This window comes from Cetorhinus maximus, chromosome 8 (genome assembly GCF_964194155.1).
Source record: "Cetorhinus maximus chromosome 8, sCetMax3.hap1.1, whole genome shotgun sequence".
Lineage (NCBI taxonomy): Eukaryota > Metazoa > Chordata > Chondrichthyes > Lamniformes > Cetorhinidae > Cetorhinus > Cetorhinus maximus.
The window spans coordinates 80,785,925-80,803,726 of NC_135886.1; the positions used below are offsets into that span (position 1 = coordinate 80,785,925).

Sequence of the window (17,802 nt, forward strand, 5' to 3'; positions counted from 1 at the left end):
AGCCACACTTACATTCTAAATGGAGGTGTTCTTCAAACTGATCACCCAATCTGTATTTGATCTCCCCATTGAAGAGGAGACTGCATCAGCAACAAATACAGTACACAGAATTGAAAGAAGTACATGTAAATCGCTTTGTCACCTGGTAAGAGTGTTTGGGACCTTCGAAAGTGGAAAGGGAGAAGGTGAAATGGCAGATGTTGCATCACTGTGTTCAAGGGGTGGAGTGTTAGGGTGACTGAAGATGGCCAGGTGCTGCAGAGCGAATGGTGCCGTCAGACTGCTGAGAGGCATTTCAGTTGGGGAGGGGGGGAAAATGTGCTTAGTGGTGGCATCATGTTGGAGGTGCTAAAAATGGTCGAGGATGATCCATTGAATGTGGAGACAGATCAGGTGGTTGATGAGGACAAGGGGAACCCTATCTTGGTTCTAGTGAGAGCAGACGTGCTGGAAATGGAGCAGACACAGTAGAGGATCCTGTCAACCACAGCAGAGAGGAATCCTCGGTTGAAGAAAAGGATGAAAAATTCTCCCATGTATCCTGGGCATTAAAAAAAAAGACGAAATTAGCTTTGAATGAACTTTTAATAAAGGTCAGGACCACTATTTAAAAATGTTCATGCAAACATGGATGTGATAATGGATTTCATGCCTATAATTACCAATAACAATCCAACAGTGTTGTACAATAAAAATGCTATTTGACTTGTTCAAATATTGTAACTCAATCAGCCTAATATGTTGAATGTTATATGAAATAAAACAGTGCAGCCTCTAATTCACTATGAGCATCACCACGGGGGATCGATATTGTACAAAACAGTAGATAACCAGGAGTGAGTTATTGGCTGGAATCTAATCAAAGGCTTCAGATGGTTTACATATAAAATAACAATGGTTACACAGCTGGTACTGGTTACTATTTTTGGCTTGTGTGGTTTACAGTTTTATATGGCATTCCTGCATAACAAATATCTCAGAGCACTTTATAAATAAGAAAGGAAGACACTGAAGAAGAGTTAGAAAATTTAAGGTTATAACCAAAGGCATGCTCAAACATTTCATTTTCTTCATGAATATTCTTCAAGGCAGGGAGGGAAGAGGTGAAATGATTTGGTAGGTGAGGTCCAGAAGGATATATGAGATGATCAAGTGCAATCAAAAGGTTCAGACTATAAATTAAACACCCTGCTAGTGCAGCAAACAGTTGTGTGTGTGGTACTCAGCCATATGGAATTGTTAAGGCTTGATTCACTTTCTATGCTGAGTTAGGTTATCTCAACCAGGGTATCAAATGCTTGCTACAATTTTGTGTCAGTTTGCCTATGCTAAAAGAAAACTTCCATAAATGGCTCTGTCCTTTGCAGACAGAAGGAGCATGTCCACACATTAGGCCTTTTTCAGCTAAATAAAAGCATTGGGGTGGACATTCCCTAGTTCAATTCCCTGTGCAATGCCTTGCCCAGAGTCAACCTGCCTGTTTTGAATTTAAACAAGAGCTTGGTAGTTAACTGTTCCCTGGTGCATTCTCCATGGCAAGGCCTCTACCAGACTGCACTTGCCAACCAATCATCATTCTCTTCTCATGCAGTATAAATTGTTGTTCCCTTTACAATTGATATTCTTGTGAATCTGCCCTGAGTGCAAGGTGAAAAGCTTTGACAGCATGTCTCTTTTGCCAGCAATACTCAAGAGTTCTGTACTACCAAGTGGCTATTTATTACAGCACTGCTAGCATCCATGGAGCCTTACCCAACCTTGAATCTCAGTCTTCAGGAGAATAAGGGAGAAGATTAAGGGGGATGATGGAAAGTTACATGGAATTTGGAACTTAAAACTCCCCTTGCTTTATCTTTGAAATAAGGGCACAGTTTAGGACAAGATCCGATCCTTCATCTGCTCCCTCTGAGAAGTGAACAGCTGCCTACACAGGCTGCTTTTTCACTGGCAACTTTATTGTGCAAATACGTTTGTTCAGTAGCATGGAGAAATCTGACAGGGCTATTTTTCCTGCCTAACTGTTTCTACATACCCCTCACCTGCTCCAAAATGACACAAATCCACAGAAGCCCTTCGCTCCACTTGACCAATGGTGTAACAAAAGCCTAATTAGTCAGAAAGGTATCATCTTCCCAACCATTTACAGTGGTTCCTGTATATCAATGTAGGAAATGAGAAAAAAATCAAGGCAAGATTCCCTCAATCCTCAATTTCCGACACCAGTTGTTTTGTAGGCCATTCAGAGATAAAGTTACATTGATATGGTCCATCTTCTGCCTTGCCAACAGGCTGAGTGCTTGGTTGAGGTCAGTTCCAAGTTCATATCTGGTGCCTTGGAGTTACTGTTACAATTTGACAAGAGAACTGCAATTGAGCTCCAGACACTGAATTATATCTCTGTGGATACCTTGCTACTGTGCCAAAGACTTTATCTGAGAGTTCATATGTGCTAGCAACATACTTAGTTGGTTCTTTGTATTAATAAATTAGAGATCCAGTTCCTTTCCTGTACATTTAACACCTAATCATTATAGGCCTGCAATAATCGGGGATTTTAGACAAATGAAGGCGGATATTGTTTCAAAGTAAATCCAAGCTTGCTCGAGTGCTACCTGATTGGGCAGCTGTATGTTCATTTATCCCAGATATATTAGGAAAACACTAACTAAATGAAACTTCCTGAGAAAAACCCACTGCCTCCTTCTAATTGGCAACAAGTCATCAGCACAGTGCTGACCCTGCGGTTAACCCAGTTGCTAGGAGGGGCATGGTAGTACTTCTGGTTACTATAAGAATGGGAAAGAAATGTCAATTACAATGTTAAACAACCTCTGGATAAGATCAAGAAATCAAAATCTGATGAATGATCAAACAAATCAATGCAGGACCTCACTGTGACGACATCCTTTCCTAAATAGCTCCCATTAAAGTGGGATTTCAGGAGTTTTGAGCCTTTTTCAGCTCATTCTCAGATCTCAAGTCCATAACATAAAACTACTGGTGAGATAAATTGGCACTATCAATTCCAAACAAATGAGTTCATGTGATAAGAAGATCTCTGCTGAACGTGAGAGTTCAGAACACATTGTCAGAGCAATGAAGAGGGAGCTTTACTGTGGATCTAAAGCCATTTTTATGTTAGTGCCATTTTAATCTTAATTGAAAAAATAACCAGTGATTCAGCATTAGGCATTTTCTAGGTCCACCATCCCTGATGGCAGATTGGTATGAAAAAAGTGTGTATGAGTATGTACAGTTTTATCACCAGGAAGAGGACATCACTTCAGCAGCATACATGCTTCTTGCTAAGAACTTCTAAAATCCAGTCAAAAAAAGTATTATTATAAAAGCAGTACATGTTCTCGTGTCAGATGTGAGAGTCCTTAACAGTAGTACTAGACTCAAAGCACAACAATTTGTACTTAAAGCACCTTTACCATAGCAAAATAACCCAAGGCACTTCACAAGGCATTACAAAACAAAATGCAACACTGAGGCACTGAATGATATATGCATTAAGGCAGATGACCAAAGGCTTGGTCAAAGGGATACGTTTTAAGGAGTTTCTTAAAGGTGGATAGAGAGGTAGAGCATCACAAAGATTTAGGGAGGGAATTCCACGGTTTAGGGGCTTGGTAGCTGAAGGCACAGCCATCAATGGTAGAACAATTAAATTTGGGGATTTTCAGGAGACCACAATTAGAGGAGCACAAAAATCTCAGAGGTTTGGGAGGTGGAGGAGATTACAGAGATAAAGAGGAGGGACAATGAAGGGATTTGAAAACAAGGACCACAATTTTAAAATAGAGACATTGCTTAACCAGGAGCCAATGTAGGTCAGTGTGTACAAGGATGATGGGTATATCGGATTTGGTGAGAGTTAGGACATAGGCAGTAGTTTTGGATGACCTCAAATTTACAGAGGCTAGAATGTAGGCAGCCAGCCAGGAGTGCATTAGAATAATCAAACCCTAGAGGTAACAAAGGAGTGCATGAGGGTTTCAGAAGCAGGTGAGCTGAGGCAGAGGTGGAGTCAGGTGACCTTACAGAGATGAAAATAAGTAGTCTTAGTGATGCATATGGCTGGGACAAATATGACACCAAGGTTGCGAACAGTCCAATTCAGCCTCAGACAATTGTCAGGAAGAGGGACAGAGTTGGTGGCCAGGGAGTAAAGTTTGTAATGGGGACCAAAGACAATGGCTTCAGTCTTCCCAATATTTAATTAGAGAAAATTTCTGCTCACCTCTACTGGATGTGGGGCAAACATGTTGACAGTTATTTCAGTGGAGGGTTAAGAGAGCTGATGCTGAGGTGCAGCTAAGTGTTAGGACCTGGAAACTGATGTGCACTAAAAGAAATTCCACTTTCATTTGATGCCCCCCACACAAAATATATTCAACAACAAAAAAGTCCTCCCAAAAAGCAAACTGAACTGGTCCAGAAGTTAACTTCTGAAATGGCTATTTAGTTACAGATATTGCCAAATTGAATCATGACTTGGTCATTGCCTTGATACTGGACTCCAAGTTGACCTGCTCCACTAGTGGCACCTGTATGTATTACCTACAGGGCGTACTGCAATAATCAAACATGCCAACTTTAACAGTGCCCCACAGCCCACAACCTCTACCAGTGAAAAGAATGAGGTCAGCGAAGTCATAGGAATACCATCATATGCAAATCACTCACCATCCTAATATTTTGATCCCTTCATCACTGCCTCAAATTTAAAACTGAGAGCACCATCACCACCAGAACTGCTTAGTTCAAGTGGAAGGCTCACCACTTTTGGTGCAAGTCGCGGTACATGTGGTCTTGACATTCATCGTCATGCTGCCCCAGAACCCCACTAGCTCCCCCAACAAACTTTAATAACTGGCCAGCTTATTCATCAACCTATCTAGTAAGAACACCCTTTCTTCTTCTAGCGCAATTTGATCTCCCTCATTATTGCAACCAATTGCTGTAAAAAGTGAGTAAAGGGCATCAGCCATGCCTGCTTTTCAGTTTTCATCTGTGCACCAGCTTTGGGACTCTACACTGCATCTCCCTGGACACCATGATATTGAAAGATCAGTTTTGAAACAGGGGAAAAAATCATGGTAGTTCATGCCAGTTGGGGAGGAGTCATATTGGAATCAAAATGTTAACTCTGTTTCTCTCTGCACAGATGCTGTCAGGCCTGCTGAATTTTTTCCAGCATTTTCTATTTTCATTTCAGATTTCCAGCACCTGCAGTATTTATTTTATATAAATAAATAAATATCATGGTATTTTCCAATCACTGACACTACAGTTTGCCAAAGAAAGGTAAGCAATCCTAGATTAAGTTGGAAGACCAAACTTTTCCTTTCACTGCAGACCAGAGAATAAAACCAACAAAGCAATTTATTTTCAAAATTAATATATTTCTATTTTATACTTTATTCAGCTCTGTAGTGCCACCCTTACAGTTTTGCAGCAAGTTCTGTACAGTTTCCATCTCTAAAGGGTGTTGTGTTTAAATAAATATCTTATAAAATAAAACTTCAAATAAATATTTAGACTAATCAACATATTGGCAAAAATAGAAAAAGAATCAGTAACTTTTGTGATTGATATACAGGATGCCAATTGTACCTAAGCAATGCAATAATTGGAATTTGTATATAGGGTAATACAGCCTGATGTTAGCAGGAGACGGAGTCGGACATTCACCTGAATGTACAATGTACCAATAACTGGAGTCCTTCCTTCATATGGCACCATTCACAGTATTAATGTCGTATATACAAAAATATATCAAAGTAACTCTAATAAGGAGGCAGGCTCTTGCTATGTTCACAGCCCAAAGAAAGCAAGAAAATGCCCGTGAACGTAACGTCTGGTCAGATCTCTCCAAAAACGTCCCAGTGTTTCGTCCTCATACTGCATCAAGGTCCGGATGGTACGCTGAACTGATGATCCGATAGCTACTCCACACATCCAGGTAATAAAGTGTCACTGCATTATAGTTCAAAAGGTGTTCTCTTCCGGAATCCTCACGCAGAATCTGTATGGCTTATTCAAACCGATTTCAATCCTCGTTTCATGTAATGATTGTTAGAGAAAGACGGGGAGAAGGCTGAATCCACTTCATTGCATTATGTGGAACACAGACCATTAGAAACAACAGTTCGTCTCCTCGCTTTACAGGCTGCCAAACAACTTCTAGGAAAACCATGACCTGCCATCCACGATGTAATCATAAGACACTGCTGAAAGAAAGCGGCCCCCCTGGCTACTGTACTCAGTGTGGGCCAGTTTGTGTTATAAATTACTACAGTTTCAGTTTTACATAAAGGACAGAATTTGTTCCAAGAATGTTCATGCTTAAAAATACAAATACATAATTCATGAAACCGTTTTGATTAAAGATCCTCCACGGAGAGCAGGTTGGGATTTAAATCTACCCCTACTATTCTTATCACAGACTTCACACTGTAAAGGACGGTTCACCCCTTGGGACATCTGAAAAGATTTGGTCGTTTGCTTTTTTTAATGGCCTGTCTACATTAGCCAGTTGTGAAGAATCACATACGTGTTCAACTACAACCATAGCCCCCATGAGCAAATCTCCACTTGGCTACGATAGCGATTCCAAAACTCCACACAAACTATCCTGACACGAGTTCCCTTCCTGCAAACCGCTCCCATTGTCCGTGTGCCATCCGCCTGTGGATCTTGGACATCAGGGCTCCCTTCTGTAGCACGCAATGGTGAGGGAAGGAAAGGCCATTCAGGACACTGTACAGCAATGTCACTTCACATTTCTGCAGCTTACATGCACTTAGCCGTACAAAGTTTTGCAGAGTCAGGTAGTTCCGATTAATAAACAGCCCTGAAACATGAACTCAGCACCTTGCTCTCAGGAGGAAGCGAGTCTACACAGCGGCACGCTACATTTTAAAGAAATATTAAGAGTCCTTTGCAAGGAAAGTGACAATGAAATTAAGCTGATGCATATCTGAGTAACCGGCAGAAGGCCATGGCTATGTAATTAATGAATACAATCCTGCTGCTGCCGGCACCTCAGTTTATTTGAAAGCACAAAACTTTCACTAATTGTAGAATTAGGCATCAAATAAAGCTAAACATGGAATACCTCCCCTGAAACGCTCCAACCTCGGCGGAGCACTGCTCAAGAGTCAATCTCTTATTTTGCAGGGTAAGTACAATGAATCCTTTAGAAAAAACCTCGACAAATCAAGGTCCAGTTGTCCTGTAATATACTGTTACAACTTGGGAGTTATACGGAATGAGGTTCACTAAGAATATCTGTAAACCGAGCTTTATCATGACTACAGCTTTATGAGTGGAGCGCAACAAGCTGAACTTCAGAATGGATTGCGGGTATAATTGATAATCTTTTACAATGAATAGGGTGTAACGGTCATTCCAGTTTTACGGTGAGTGGGTGGTTATGGCTAAATGAAGCCATTTGTAGTAATTCTGTTAAAATACGGCATTATGGCGACTCTCTTGCCCCTGAGGATACTTAAATAACGTAGTCACCAAAGACGCACTTGCCCGCCTCTGCCAGTTTGAGAGCGAAAGTCAAGGCAAAGCGTGATACAGCAGAGATACCGCTGCCATTGAGAGGGCAGTGACAATACCAGCGTTTGGCAGGACATGACGAATGGCACGATTCAACGTGGGCAATGCCATTGTGGCTCGAACTGCACATCAGGGCAGAAGTGGAATGAAGCTTTTTCGCACGGGTTCCCTCGACTGAAGAACACTTGTTCCAGGAGGGAGGCGGAGGGTACGGCATTCTCACCACCGTATTGGCATCGTACAACTATGCATTTCAACGCACCAATAACAATGTCAGCCGAAAATACTTTCGAATAGGTGAAGGTGACCTCCTTCAGTACTCCCCCCGCCCCACACCCATTGCCGATCCTCTACATGCAAACATACCGAGTGCCCAGCTTCCAACAAATATGAACCTCGCTTTCAACCGCAATGTAATGACCATTAATCCGAGAGGGAGAGGCGAAGACGGATCAGCTTTAGGTGCTCACAGGCGAGCAGGATAAATCACACCAACACTGCCCCGACCTTTCAAAAACCATCGCTCTCAGAATCCAGGAACCAAAGAATCAAAACGGTTTCAATTTTTTCTCTACAACTGAACTATGCGAATATGTAAATAACAACGGTGTTGGTGATTGAGAACGAGAATATATTTCCAGTGGGCCATATCACATTTCTAAGCCAAGCAATAAATATTTAATGCGTCGATAGTGAAGACAATTTGCATGGTTTTCCCATAAGCTGAGCGGCTCACTCTGGACACACCATCTGCCAATGGCTGTTCCGAAGTCCCTGCACTGGGAGTTACAGTGGGCATGGAGGTGGTGGTGAGGCGGGGGGTGGGGTGGGGGGGGGGGGGGGAGAGAGAGAGAGAGAGAGAGAGAAATAGCCTCCAAGCCCCAGGGCCTCAAGTGAAGAAAGCACATTGTGTGCAGATAGTGATCGTTGAGACTGGTGAGGGGGTGAGGATATCATACGACATCCTTGACAATAGGAATTACAGGAGTTTGTGAGCAACAGGGAACTGACGGTAATGAACTCAGGAAGAACCCACAAAAAGGTGCTTAACATGGAGCATGGTCCCTTTCCCCCGGGGAGATTCTAAACGCTCAAACTTCAAGATATGAACCTAGTCGTCAGGTGTTTAGGAAACCGCTCTATTCAAATATCCAACTGAGAGTTTAGCAACCACACCACCGCATTCCCCCCCCCCCCACCCCCCCCACCCCACCACCACCCCGCAAACCCCCCACCTGTCAGATCATCTTGTGCATGTCCTGGGGTCTCGGCGTGAGAAGAAATGTAATCTTCCCTTGGAAATCTCACTAAGGAGTTAAGGAAGCTTTGGAGAATGTGCCTTCTGAACATCCACAGGGTTAACATTGGTCACGGATTTAACAAGAGTGTCTTGGTCATAAAGGTTTCTCCAAGGTTTTAGGACAGGGTGTATTGGAAAACTTCCTGCACACGGTATTTGAGTTTTTGCACCTGCAGCCCGGTCGCTTGACACCGTCATAACATCCCTGGCAGATTCGGAGGCATCCTTTGGCCGGCAGATAGCACCACAAGCAGGGCAAGAGGATGGAGATGAAGCCCATGGCGGTCCAGCGGGCGCAGCAATGGCCTTGGCTGCAGGAGCACGGGTTGTCCGCACAGTTGTCCTCATCATCGCTGGAGCAATGATAGAAGAGGCCCTTCACACAGCACACGCAAGTGCCATACTCCAGGGCGCTCTGGAAAGAGCAAAGGCACCTCTGGTCACAGAGCCAGCAGGAAGGCAGCGTCCTGGGAGCCGTGCACTCGCTGCATTTGCACTTTCCACATTGCTCGCAGCGCAGGGAGTGTTGGCTCCAGTCCTCGGCGCCAGCAGGCTTGTTCAAGTCGCCTTTAAGGTCAGCTTTGGGCTGCGCCCTGATAATCCCTTGGCCAGAAGGAGACGAGATCAAACTGACAAGCAGTCTCTGCTCGGAGGTGCTGCTGCTCCTGGAGGCTGAGCTGACCGTACTGGTTGACCTGCTCAAGTGTTGTTGGACCTGTTGATGAAGCTGAGCTGAGGGGCGCTGTTCCAGCACAGCCAGGCTCTGCTCGGCCGCCCTTTCCCATTTCTGCCCCGAGCTGGACGGGCTGCCCGTGCTGATCTTTGCCCTGATGATCAGGGGGCGCTCCACATAGTCGTTGTTGGCTCGGATTGCCCGGATCTGATCTATAGAGAGCACCGGCCCCTGCTGCATATCCCCGGGGTCAGGATCAATCCGCTGCCGCCCCCTGTCGTGAGCCAGTTGGAGAGAGAGAGGCGAAGTGAGCGGCGCTGGAGTCTCCATCTGAATGTGATCGGTGCAGGCCCGCGGGCTGAGTGCACATTGGTCAGACCTGGCGTGGAGACAGGACAGAGAGAGACAGACAGACAAGGGTCAGTAAGATAGTGAGGCGATACCAACCCACCCATTACACTGGAACCTCCTTCAAGGGGAGTGCTCCACCCCGCACACAATACCGCCCATACCCCAGCCCCTTCGTGACTGCCCCTCTACCCAGCAACCCCCTCCCCCTTCTGCTACATTGAAAGGGGGCTTGGGAAAGCATTGCCGGAAGACTGGCCTGCAACACACAATCCAATCATCCTGCAGCCTCAGATACTGTGTCCAACAGCCCTGCCCAGACAGATGCCAGCCGCTGCCACCACCATCCCCACCCCCCACCCCCCCCCCACCCCCCAGGAGAGAACCGTCACTCCGGACACGGGATCATTTGAAACAGGAGGTCCCAGTGCTTAAACCCGCGGTTCAACCTGGTGCCCGCCAACAGTTATCACACACACAGCATCCCGAGTCAGCCCGGGTTCACACACACAGCATCCCGAGTCAGCCCGGGTTATCACACACACAGCATCCCGAGTCAGCCCGGGTTATCACACACACAGCATCCAGAGTCAGCCCGGGTTATCACACACACAGCATCCCGAGTCAGCCCGGGTTATCACACACACAGCATCCCGAGTCAGCCCGAGTTATCACACACACAGCATCCCGAGTCAGCCCGGGTTATCACACACACAGCATCCAGAGTCAGCCCGGGTTATCACACACACAGCATCCCGAGTCAGCCCGGGTTATCACACACACAGCATCCAGAGTCAGCCCGGGTTATCACACACACAGCATCCAGAGTCAGCCCGGGTTATCACACACACAGCATCCAGAGTCAGCCCGGGTTATCACACACACAGCATCCAGAGTCAGCCCGGGTTATCACACACACAGCATCCAGAGTCAGCCCGGGTTATCACACACACAGCATCCCGAGTCAGCCCGAGTTATCACACACACAGCATCCCGAGTCAGCCCAGGTTATCACACACACAGCATCCCGAGTCAGCCCGGGTTATCACACACACAGCATCCCGAGTCAGCCCGGGTTATCACACACACAGCATCCCGAGTCAGCCCAGGTTATCACACACACAGCATCCCGAGTCAGCCCGGGTTATCACACACACAGCATCCCGAGTCAGCCCAGGTTATCACACACACAGCATCCAGAGTCAGCCCGGGTTATCACACACACAGCATCCAGAGTCAGCCCGGGTTCACACACACAGCATCCCGAGTCAGCCCGGGTTCACACACACAGCATCCAGAGTCAGCCCGGGTTCACACACACAGCATCCCGAGTCAGCCCAGGTTATCACACACACAGCATCCAGAGTCAGCCCGGGTTCACACACACAGCATCCCGAGTCAGCCCGGGTTATCACACACACAGCATCCCGAGTCAGCCCGGGTTCACACACACAGCATCCCGAGTCAGCCCGGGTTATCACACACACAGCATCCCGAGTCAGCCCGGGTTCACACACACAGCATCCCGAGTCAGCCCGGGTTCACACACACAGCATCCCGAGTCAGCCCGGGTTCACACACACACAGCATCCCGAGTCAGCCCGGGTTCACACACACAGCATCCCGAGTCAGCCCGGGTTCACACACACAGCATCCCGAGTCAGCCCGGGTTATCACACACACAGCATCCCGAGTCAGCCCAGGTTATCACACACACAGCATCCAGAGTCAGCCCGGGTTATCACACACACAGCATCCAGAGTCAGCCCGGGTTCACACACACAGCATCCCGAGTCAGCCCGGGTTCACACACACAGCATCCCGAGTCAGCCCGGGTTCACACACACAGCATCCAGAGTCAGCCCGGGTTCACACACACAGCATCCCGAGTCAGCCCGGGTTCACACACACAGCATCCAGAGTCAGCCCGGGTTCACACACACAGCATCCAGAGTCAGCCCGGGTTCACACACACACAGCATCCCGAGTCAGCCCGGGTTCACACACACAGCATCCAGAGTCAGCCCGGGTTCACACACACAGCATCCCGAGTCAGCCCAGGTTATCACACACACAGCATCCAGAGTCAGCCCGGGTTCACACACACAGCATCCCGAGTCAGCCCGGGTTATCACACACACAGCATCCCGAGTCAGCCCGGGTTCACACACACAGCATCCCGAGTCAGCCCGGGTTCACACACACAGCATCCCGAGTCAGCCCGGGTTCACACACACAGCATCCCGAGTCAGCCCGGGTTCACACACACAGCATCCCGAGTCAGCCCGGGTTATCACACACACAGCATCCCGAGTCAGCCCGGGTTATCACACACACAGCATCCCGAGTCAGCCCGGGTTATCACACACACAGCATCCCGAGTCAGCCCGGGTTATCACACACACAGCATCCAGAGTCAGCCCGGGTTCACACACACAGCATCCCGAGTCAGCCCGGGTTATCACACACACAGCATCCCGAGTCAGCCCGGGTTCACACACACAGCATCCCGAGTCAGCCTGGGTTCACACACACAGCATCCCGAGTCAGCCCGGGTTATCACACACACAGCATCCCGAGTCAGCCCGGGTTATCACACACACAGCATCCAGAGTCAGCCCGGGTTATCACACACACAGCATCCCGAGTTTAACCTTTACGAAGATCAGATTGTCAGGTGTGAGCTGAGAAAGGTGAAGAAAGGCTGGTATTAGCTTGGCACCATCAAATGGCACGGAGCTGTACGGGTACTAAAACCTGCGCTTATCGGGAACAATATTCCCACTCAAAGGGGCAAGCATGAAATAGTTTTCACATTCACTCAAATCAGTGCTGTGAATGAGGTGGCACTGAATGAACGTCTTTAATTTCAGCTAAAATCTGAAAAATGAGTGATTCTTTCAGTTCATCTCGCAAAGAAATGAAATGTCCTTCTAATACCCCCCCCTCCCCCCAGTTCTTGGAATAACTGAAGGGTTCCCGATTCACGCCCTCGGTGCCTGGACCCCGGGTCCTTTCTCCAATCCCACTTTCAATCTGAGGCGACTCCAAGGCAGTGAGCTGGGAGCTGGGAGCAGAGGTGGCGCTAAATGTGCCTCCAGGGTCACGGTTCAAAGAAAGCCACCCACCGGTACAGGTCAAAAAGGAGTCAGTCCCGATAATTCGAAACTCGTAATATTCTGGAGCACAATCTGAATGATGAAAACTGAACCAAGGTCAGTCTGGAAAAGTAAGAAAGATTGCCTACTCTAAAGGAGATAGTCTCAGCACAATACACCCAATTGCTCTATTTTCAAGGAGAGATGAAATCTGGAACCACAAATTGCGGACATTTCCATACTAGATACAGGAGATGCTGCCTGACCTGCTGAGTATCTCCAGCATTCTCTGTTCTCATTACAGGAGATGTCTGCTTCGGCAGTCAGGCTGAAGCGTTAGGATAGTGACAGGCGGGCGGTAGGACCCGGAGGAGCAGCACTCTCTTCCAATTGCTATTGAATGGCAGCGAGTTTGCAATTCCGGATGTGCTGAATCCGATACAGCAAGCTGGCTTGAAATGGATACTACATATGGAAAAGTCAAATACTGTACCAGGGCCATTAGACAGCGCCATGAACTGATCAGTCTCCGCCGTCCACACACACACACACACACACAGATCAAACCAACGGCCCCAGTCGCCACTAACGGGACCACATGGAGCAGAGTGAGACCCCAGCCCCTCGCTCACCCCCACCCCACCCCCCAAACAACCCCCGCCAAAACCCAAATCCCACCCAACTCGAGCAGCACTTAACAAAACATGTTCATTCATCCCCACCCCGGTTGTGGGATTAACATGTCATTTAAATTAAGGCTACAAGGTTAATCTCAAATTATATTGTAAACACAAAGATGGAAATGCAGCTGCAACAAGAGTAGACAATGAATAAATGTTATTTAAGAAAGAAAATGGTATTTCTCTATTCCCCCCCTCCCCCCAGTTAAAGAGTTAAACATTTACCATAAAATTCACGTGAGGATGTTGTCCCGCAGGTTGCCAGTGCTCACATTAAACACTGTCAGTGAAGTTTACCGACTGCCTTTCGGCTCTTTACAGACTCTTTAATGGATGTGGCTGGATCCGTTTCCTCAAGGAGAGTTACATTAAAATGAGGCTACTCGGGTTTTGATCGATATTAAATATTATCTCCTCCTCCCCACCCCCTCCCTTCACACCAGTAACAGTATGCTGCAACCGGGTCTAGTTTAATGCAGTCCCTTGGTGTTGAGGGATGAGTGATCAATGATCGGAAAGATTTTTGCAATTGCTTGAAATGAGCGTTAACCCTGTAGAGATATCCAACTCCAGTCTGGCACGAGTTAAGTGCATAATAGACACGATTGAATAGGATGGATATACACACTGGTATGTATATATTAAACCAGGTCATATTCTATAGTGGCTCACCTCGCGGAAGATGGGAGCTGTTCCTTAGCGATGCTGCTGGGTAGACTGTAGCAGTAACCTTGTCTGCTCTGCCTCAACTGCAGCCACTATGTCCGATCAATGACAAGCTCCTGGAGTGAAGGGCGCCGTGTCCTGGGCTGTCAGGGATCAGTGAGGAGGTGGAAAGAGGGAGAAACAGACCCTTCCCCAATCCCTCAGTTCTGCTAGTGACTCAGATGCACGAATGCAGAGGCTGTGTTGGCGAAAGGAAACAGAAGAAAAAGCCCCGCGCACACAGTCCCATCCCGGGTCCACACTCTCCACAGTTGTACAGGGATTTGCCCGGTTATAGCTAATGGCTAAATGGCGTCATCCACGTGAAATTGATAGGCCATTTGCCGTCCCAAAGGTTTCTCCGCATCCGGTCGTGGGCCACTGGGGAAGGCGGACAACTATTTAAAGCGAGCTTGTTTAATAACCGAATGTGTGACGGGCAGCACAAGCGACCTTTTTTGTGGAGATGAAGTTTTACACCTACCTCCAAACTGTTCCGTGCACTGTAACTGAGATTGTGCTCGGGAAACACCGCTAAGATTTGAACATGTTCTCCCGTGCAGATTTATATCAAAAGAAAAAGAAGTGATTGAACAGGGGCAGATAGCGTGCTATTTATAGTGTGTTCGAATGCGCTCGGGCAAGAGGCAGACATCTAAACAAATTGATTAATACTTTCGATCCATTCAAAGCCATTACTGATGTTTTTAAAACCGAGGGAAGGAGAGAGGAGGAGGTGTAATGATCTTCCCTCGACTCCTCGCAGGCCTTGTTACTTTGTAATGGTGACGATTCCCACCTGTTAGCACAATCTGAATGGGACATAAACTCGGACTCGTGTTCGCCTAATTCGCAAAGTGCTTTCTCTTTTACACTGATTTTTGAAACATTTTATTCAATAAACCTTTGGAGTTTTAATCTTATCTTAACGGGGGAGATCGGCTGCTAATTGCATCCAAGTCTTGCAATAAATCTGCTTGTGATTTACAGAAATGTAAAGTCTCACGGGTCTGTATCCGGTTTGCGGACAGAGGGGTGTTGTGGTGAATCAGAGCCGTCATCAAGTGGTATGACTTGGTTCTGCAGATGTCTGAATGACTGCTGTAAGAGACATTTCACAGTCCTTCTTCGCTTCTAACCTTCCTTCTGAATCATTTTCCAACATATGACATCAGGGTACAGAGGAGAGGCTACAGTTCGGTCTCACACTGAGTGGGAGGTCACAAGGTTAAGAAAGCCTCTGAACTGCTTGTCCAACACATAGAGGATTTGGCATGAGTTTTATTCGCTCCAACGTTCTTACAGCGCCTATACAATACAGTAAACTTTCATCTATACCCTTCTGACTGTAATTCACCAAAGAGCAAAACGTTGCGTTCCAATAAACTCAAACTATCACGTGTTTTGGACAACCATCTCTTCAACATCCCTATTCACTGTTTTATATAAACTGCTTTGTTAACTGGGTTGTATGATTTATTTTTCGGAATAGGGATTGTGTAACCCTTTGCCGACTAGTCCAAAGAAGTTGTCGATTGGCTTGTGTTGCTTTTCATCTTGAAACACTGCTTCGGCAATAAATTACTCGATTAGAAGTAATTTATTACTGAAATATTAATCCTGATTCTAAAGTGTGCACCGAAAACAACTTTAAATGAATTCACTTTAATTTTATTGTTCTTTTAACACATATGAATATGAACCATTCTCTGTTTCATATTCTGGAATATGAACTGTATCCGAATTGAATGATCTACCTTATTTGTTTTAATTGGAATAGCATTAGATAAGTTTCAACCTTAGAGTTTTTAAATCTGTTTGTTTTGTTTTCTGGCTTCCAAGACCCAATTTGCAGGTTTCACAAACCGGATTTTCATTTAACTTAAAATTAGCTGCAAACGACAGTTTCTCAGCCCAACACAGGCTTGGAACACTGATAGAGGTGCAGCTGTCTGTCACCGCCTCAAACTGTGCGGAGTATACTTACGGGTAGTCCCAGGAGCCTAGCAGCACTGAGATGAACGCTGGGAAGCTTAAATTCCAAAACAAAAAAGCACAGAACCTTTATCCTAAGGAATGCTTGCCCGTCAACCAATGTGTCTCACATAGGCCCTCTCTTGTACTGAGATAGGGATGAGCATCAGGCCAGTTTGACAGCTCATCTTCTCATCAAATTAAAACCAAAGCGGCTACTTTTGATCCCCCTTCACCACGATCAAGCCTCCGCCCTTCAAAAAAATCCAGCTCCCAAAATGTCACCATATAGATGCAAACCCGTTAACTTTCACTTCACTAAAATTATGGCACTTCTCGTTTGAAAAGATGTAACTTCACATCTAACCCTATAAAAAACGCTACATTAATTTTAAAGGGTTTAATCTACGTCACATTTTCCAACACAGATAGCTGTACTGTGCAGTATTCCACTGGACTTTGAAAACTAACAATCTAATGCAAATGCTTGGTGCATGCCAGGAATTTACAGGGTTTCCAGGTCATGTATAAAATGAAAATTCAAAACTGCAAAGACCAGGATTTTATGTCTAATCAAATTCTAACCGAGTGTCGGGTGGTGTGGGGTGGGGGGGACATTTAGGAGACAGTGATCATTGTATTGTACGTTTTAGGATGATGATAGAAAAGGACAATAGGCAATCCAGAGTAAGAATAATTAACTGGACTAGATCCGACTTCGATGGGGCAAGAACTGCATGGGCCAGATAGACTGAAAGGAAAGAATGGCAGTTACCTTCAAAAAAGAATTGGCTCAGGCACAGTTGAGGTATATTCCATCAAAAGGGAAAGGTAGGGCAAAGAAATCCAGAACTCCCTGGATGAAAAAGGAGTTAGATATTAAGATAAAGAAGAAAAGGTGTGCTTATGACAGAAAATACAATTGAGAACCAAGAGGAATACAGAAGGTTCAGAGGGAAGGAGAAAAAGCATATTGAAGAAGCAAGAGGGATATGAGAAAAGACTGGCAGCCAACATAAAGGGGAATCCCAAAGTCTTCTATAGGCATATAAGTAGTAAAAGGGTGGTAAAAGGAGGAGTAGAGCCGATTAGGGACCTAAAAGGAAATTTACACATGGATGAAGGGGCCATGGCTGAGGTATTAAATGAATACTTTGCATCCGTCTTCACCAAGGAGGAAGATGCTACCCAGGCCATGGTGACAGACGAGGAAGCTCTGTCACTAGAAGGGTACAAAATTGATAAGGAGAAAGTATTGAATAGGCTGTGGGTACTTAAAGTTGACAAGGCACTGGGACCGGATGAGATGCATCCAAGAATATTGAAGGAAGTGAGAGTAGAAATTGTAGGGGCACTGGCCATAATTTTTCAGTCTTCCCTAGACTCAGCAGAGATGCCAGAGGACTGGAGAATTGCAAACATTGTTCAAAAAAGGTTGTACGGTTA

At 46.1% G+C, this 17,802-nt stretch overlaps 1 protein-coding gene across 6 annotated transcripts in view; it reads right to left on the bottom strand.

Annotated features, from left to right (window-relative positions):
• Positions 1-16,843, bottom strand: part of LOC144683765 (protein sprouty homolog 2) — a 28,112-nt gene extending 11,269 nt beyond the window's left edge. Inside the window, exons 1-2 of one of the 6 annotated variants that reach the window (XM_078547139.1) lie at positions 16,370-16,843; positions 8,816-9,930 (exon numbers count right to left, since the gene is read on the bottom strand). In XM_078547139.1, coding sequence (XP_078403265.1) covers positions 8,973-9,881 — 909 coding nt within the window. In that variant the 5' untranslated portion in view covers positions 9,882-9,930; positions 16,370-16,843 and the 3' untranslated portion in view covers positions 8,816-8,972. The other 5 variants (XM_078547135.1, XM_078547137.1, XM_078547138.1 and 2 more) reach the window with 5 other exon arrangements.
• Positions 16,844-17,802: the final 959 nt, after the last annotated feature.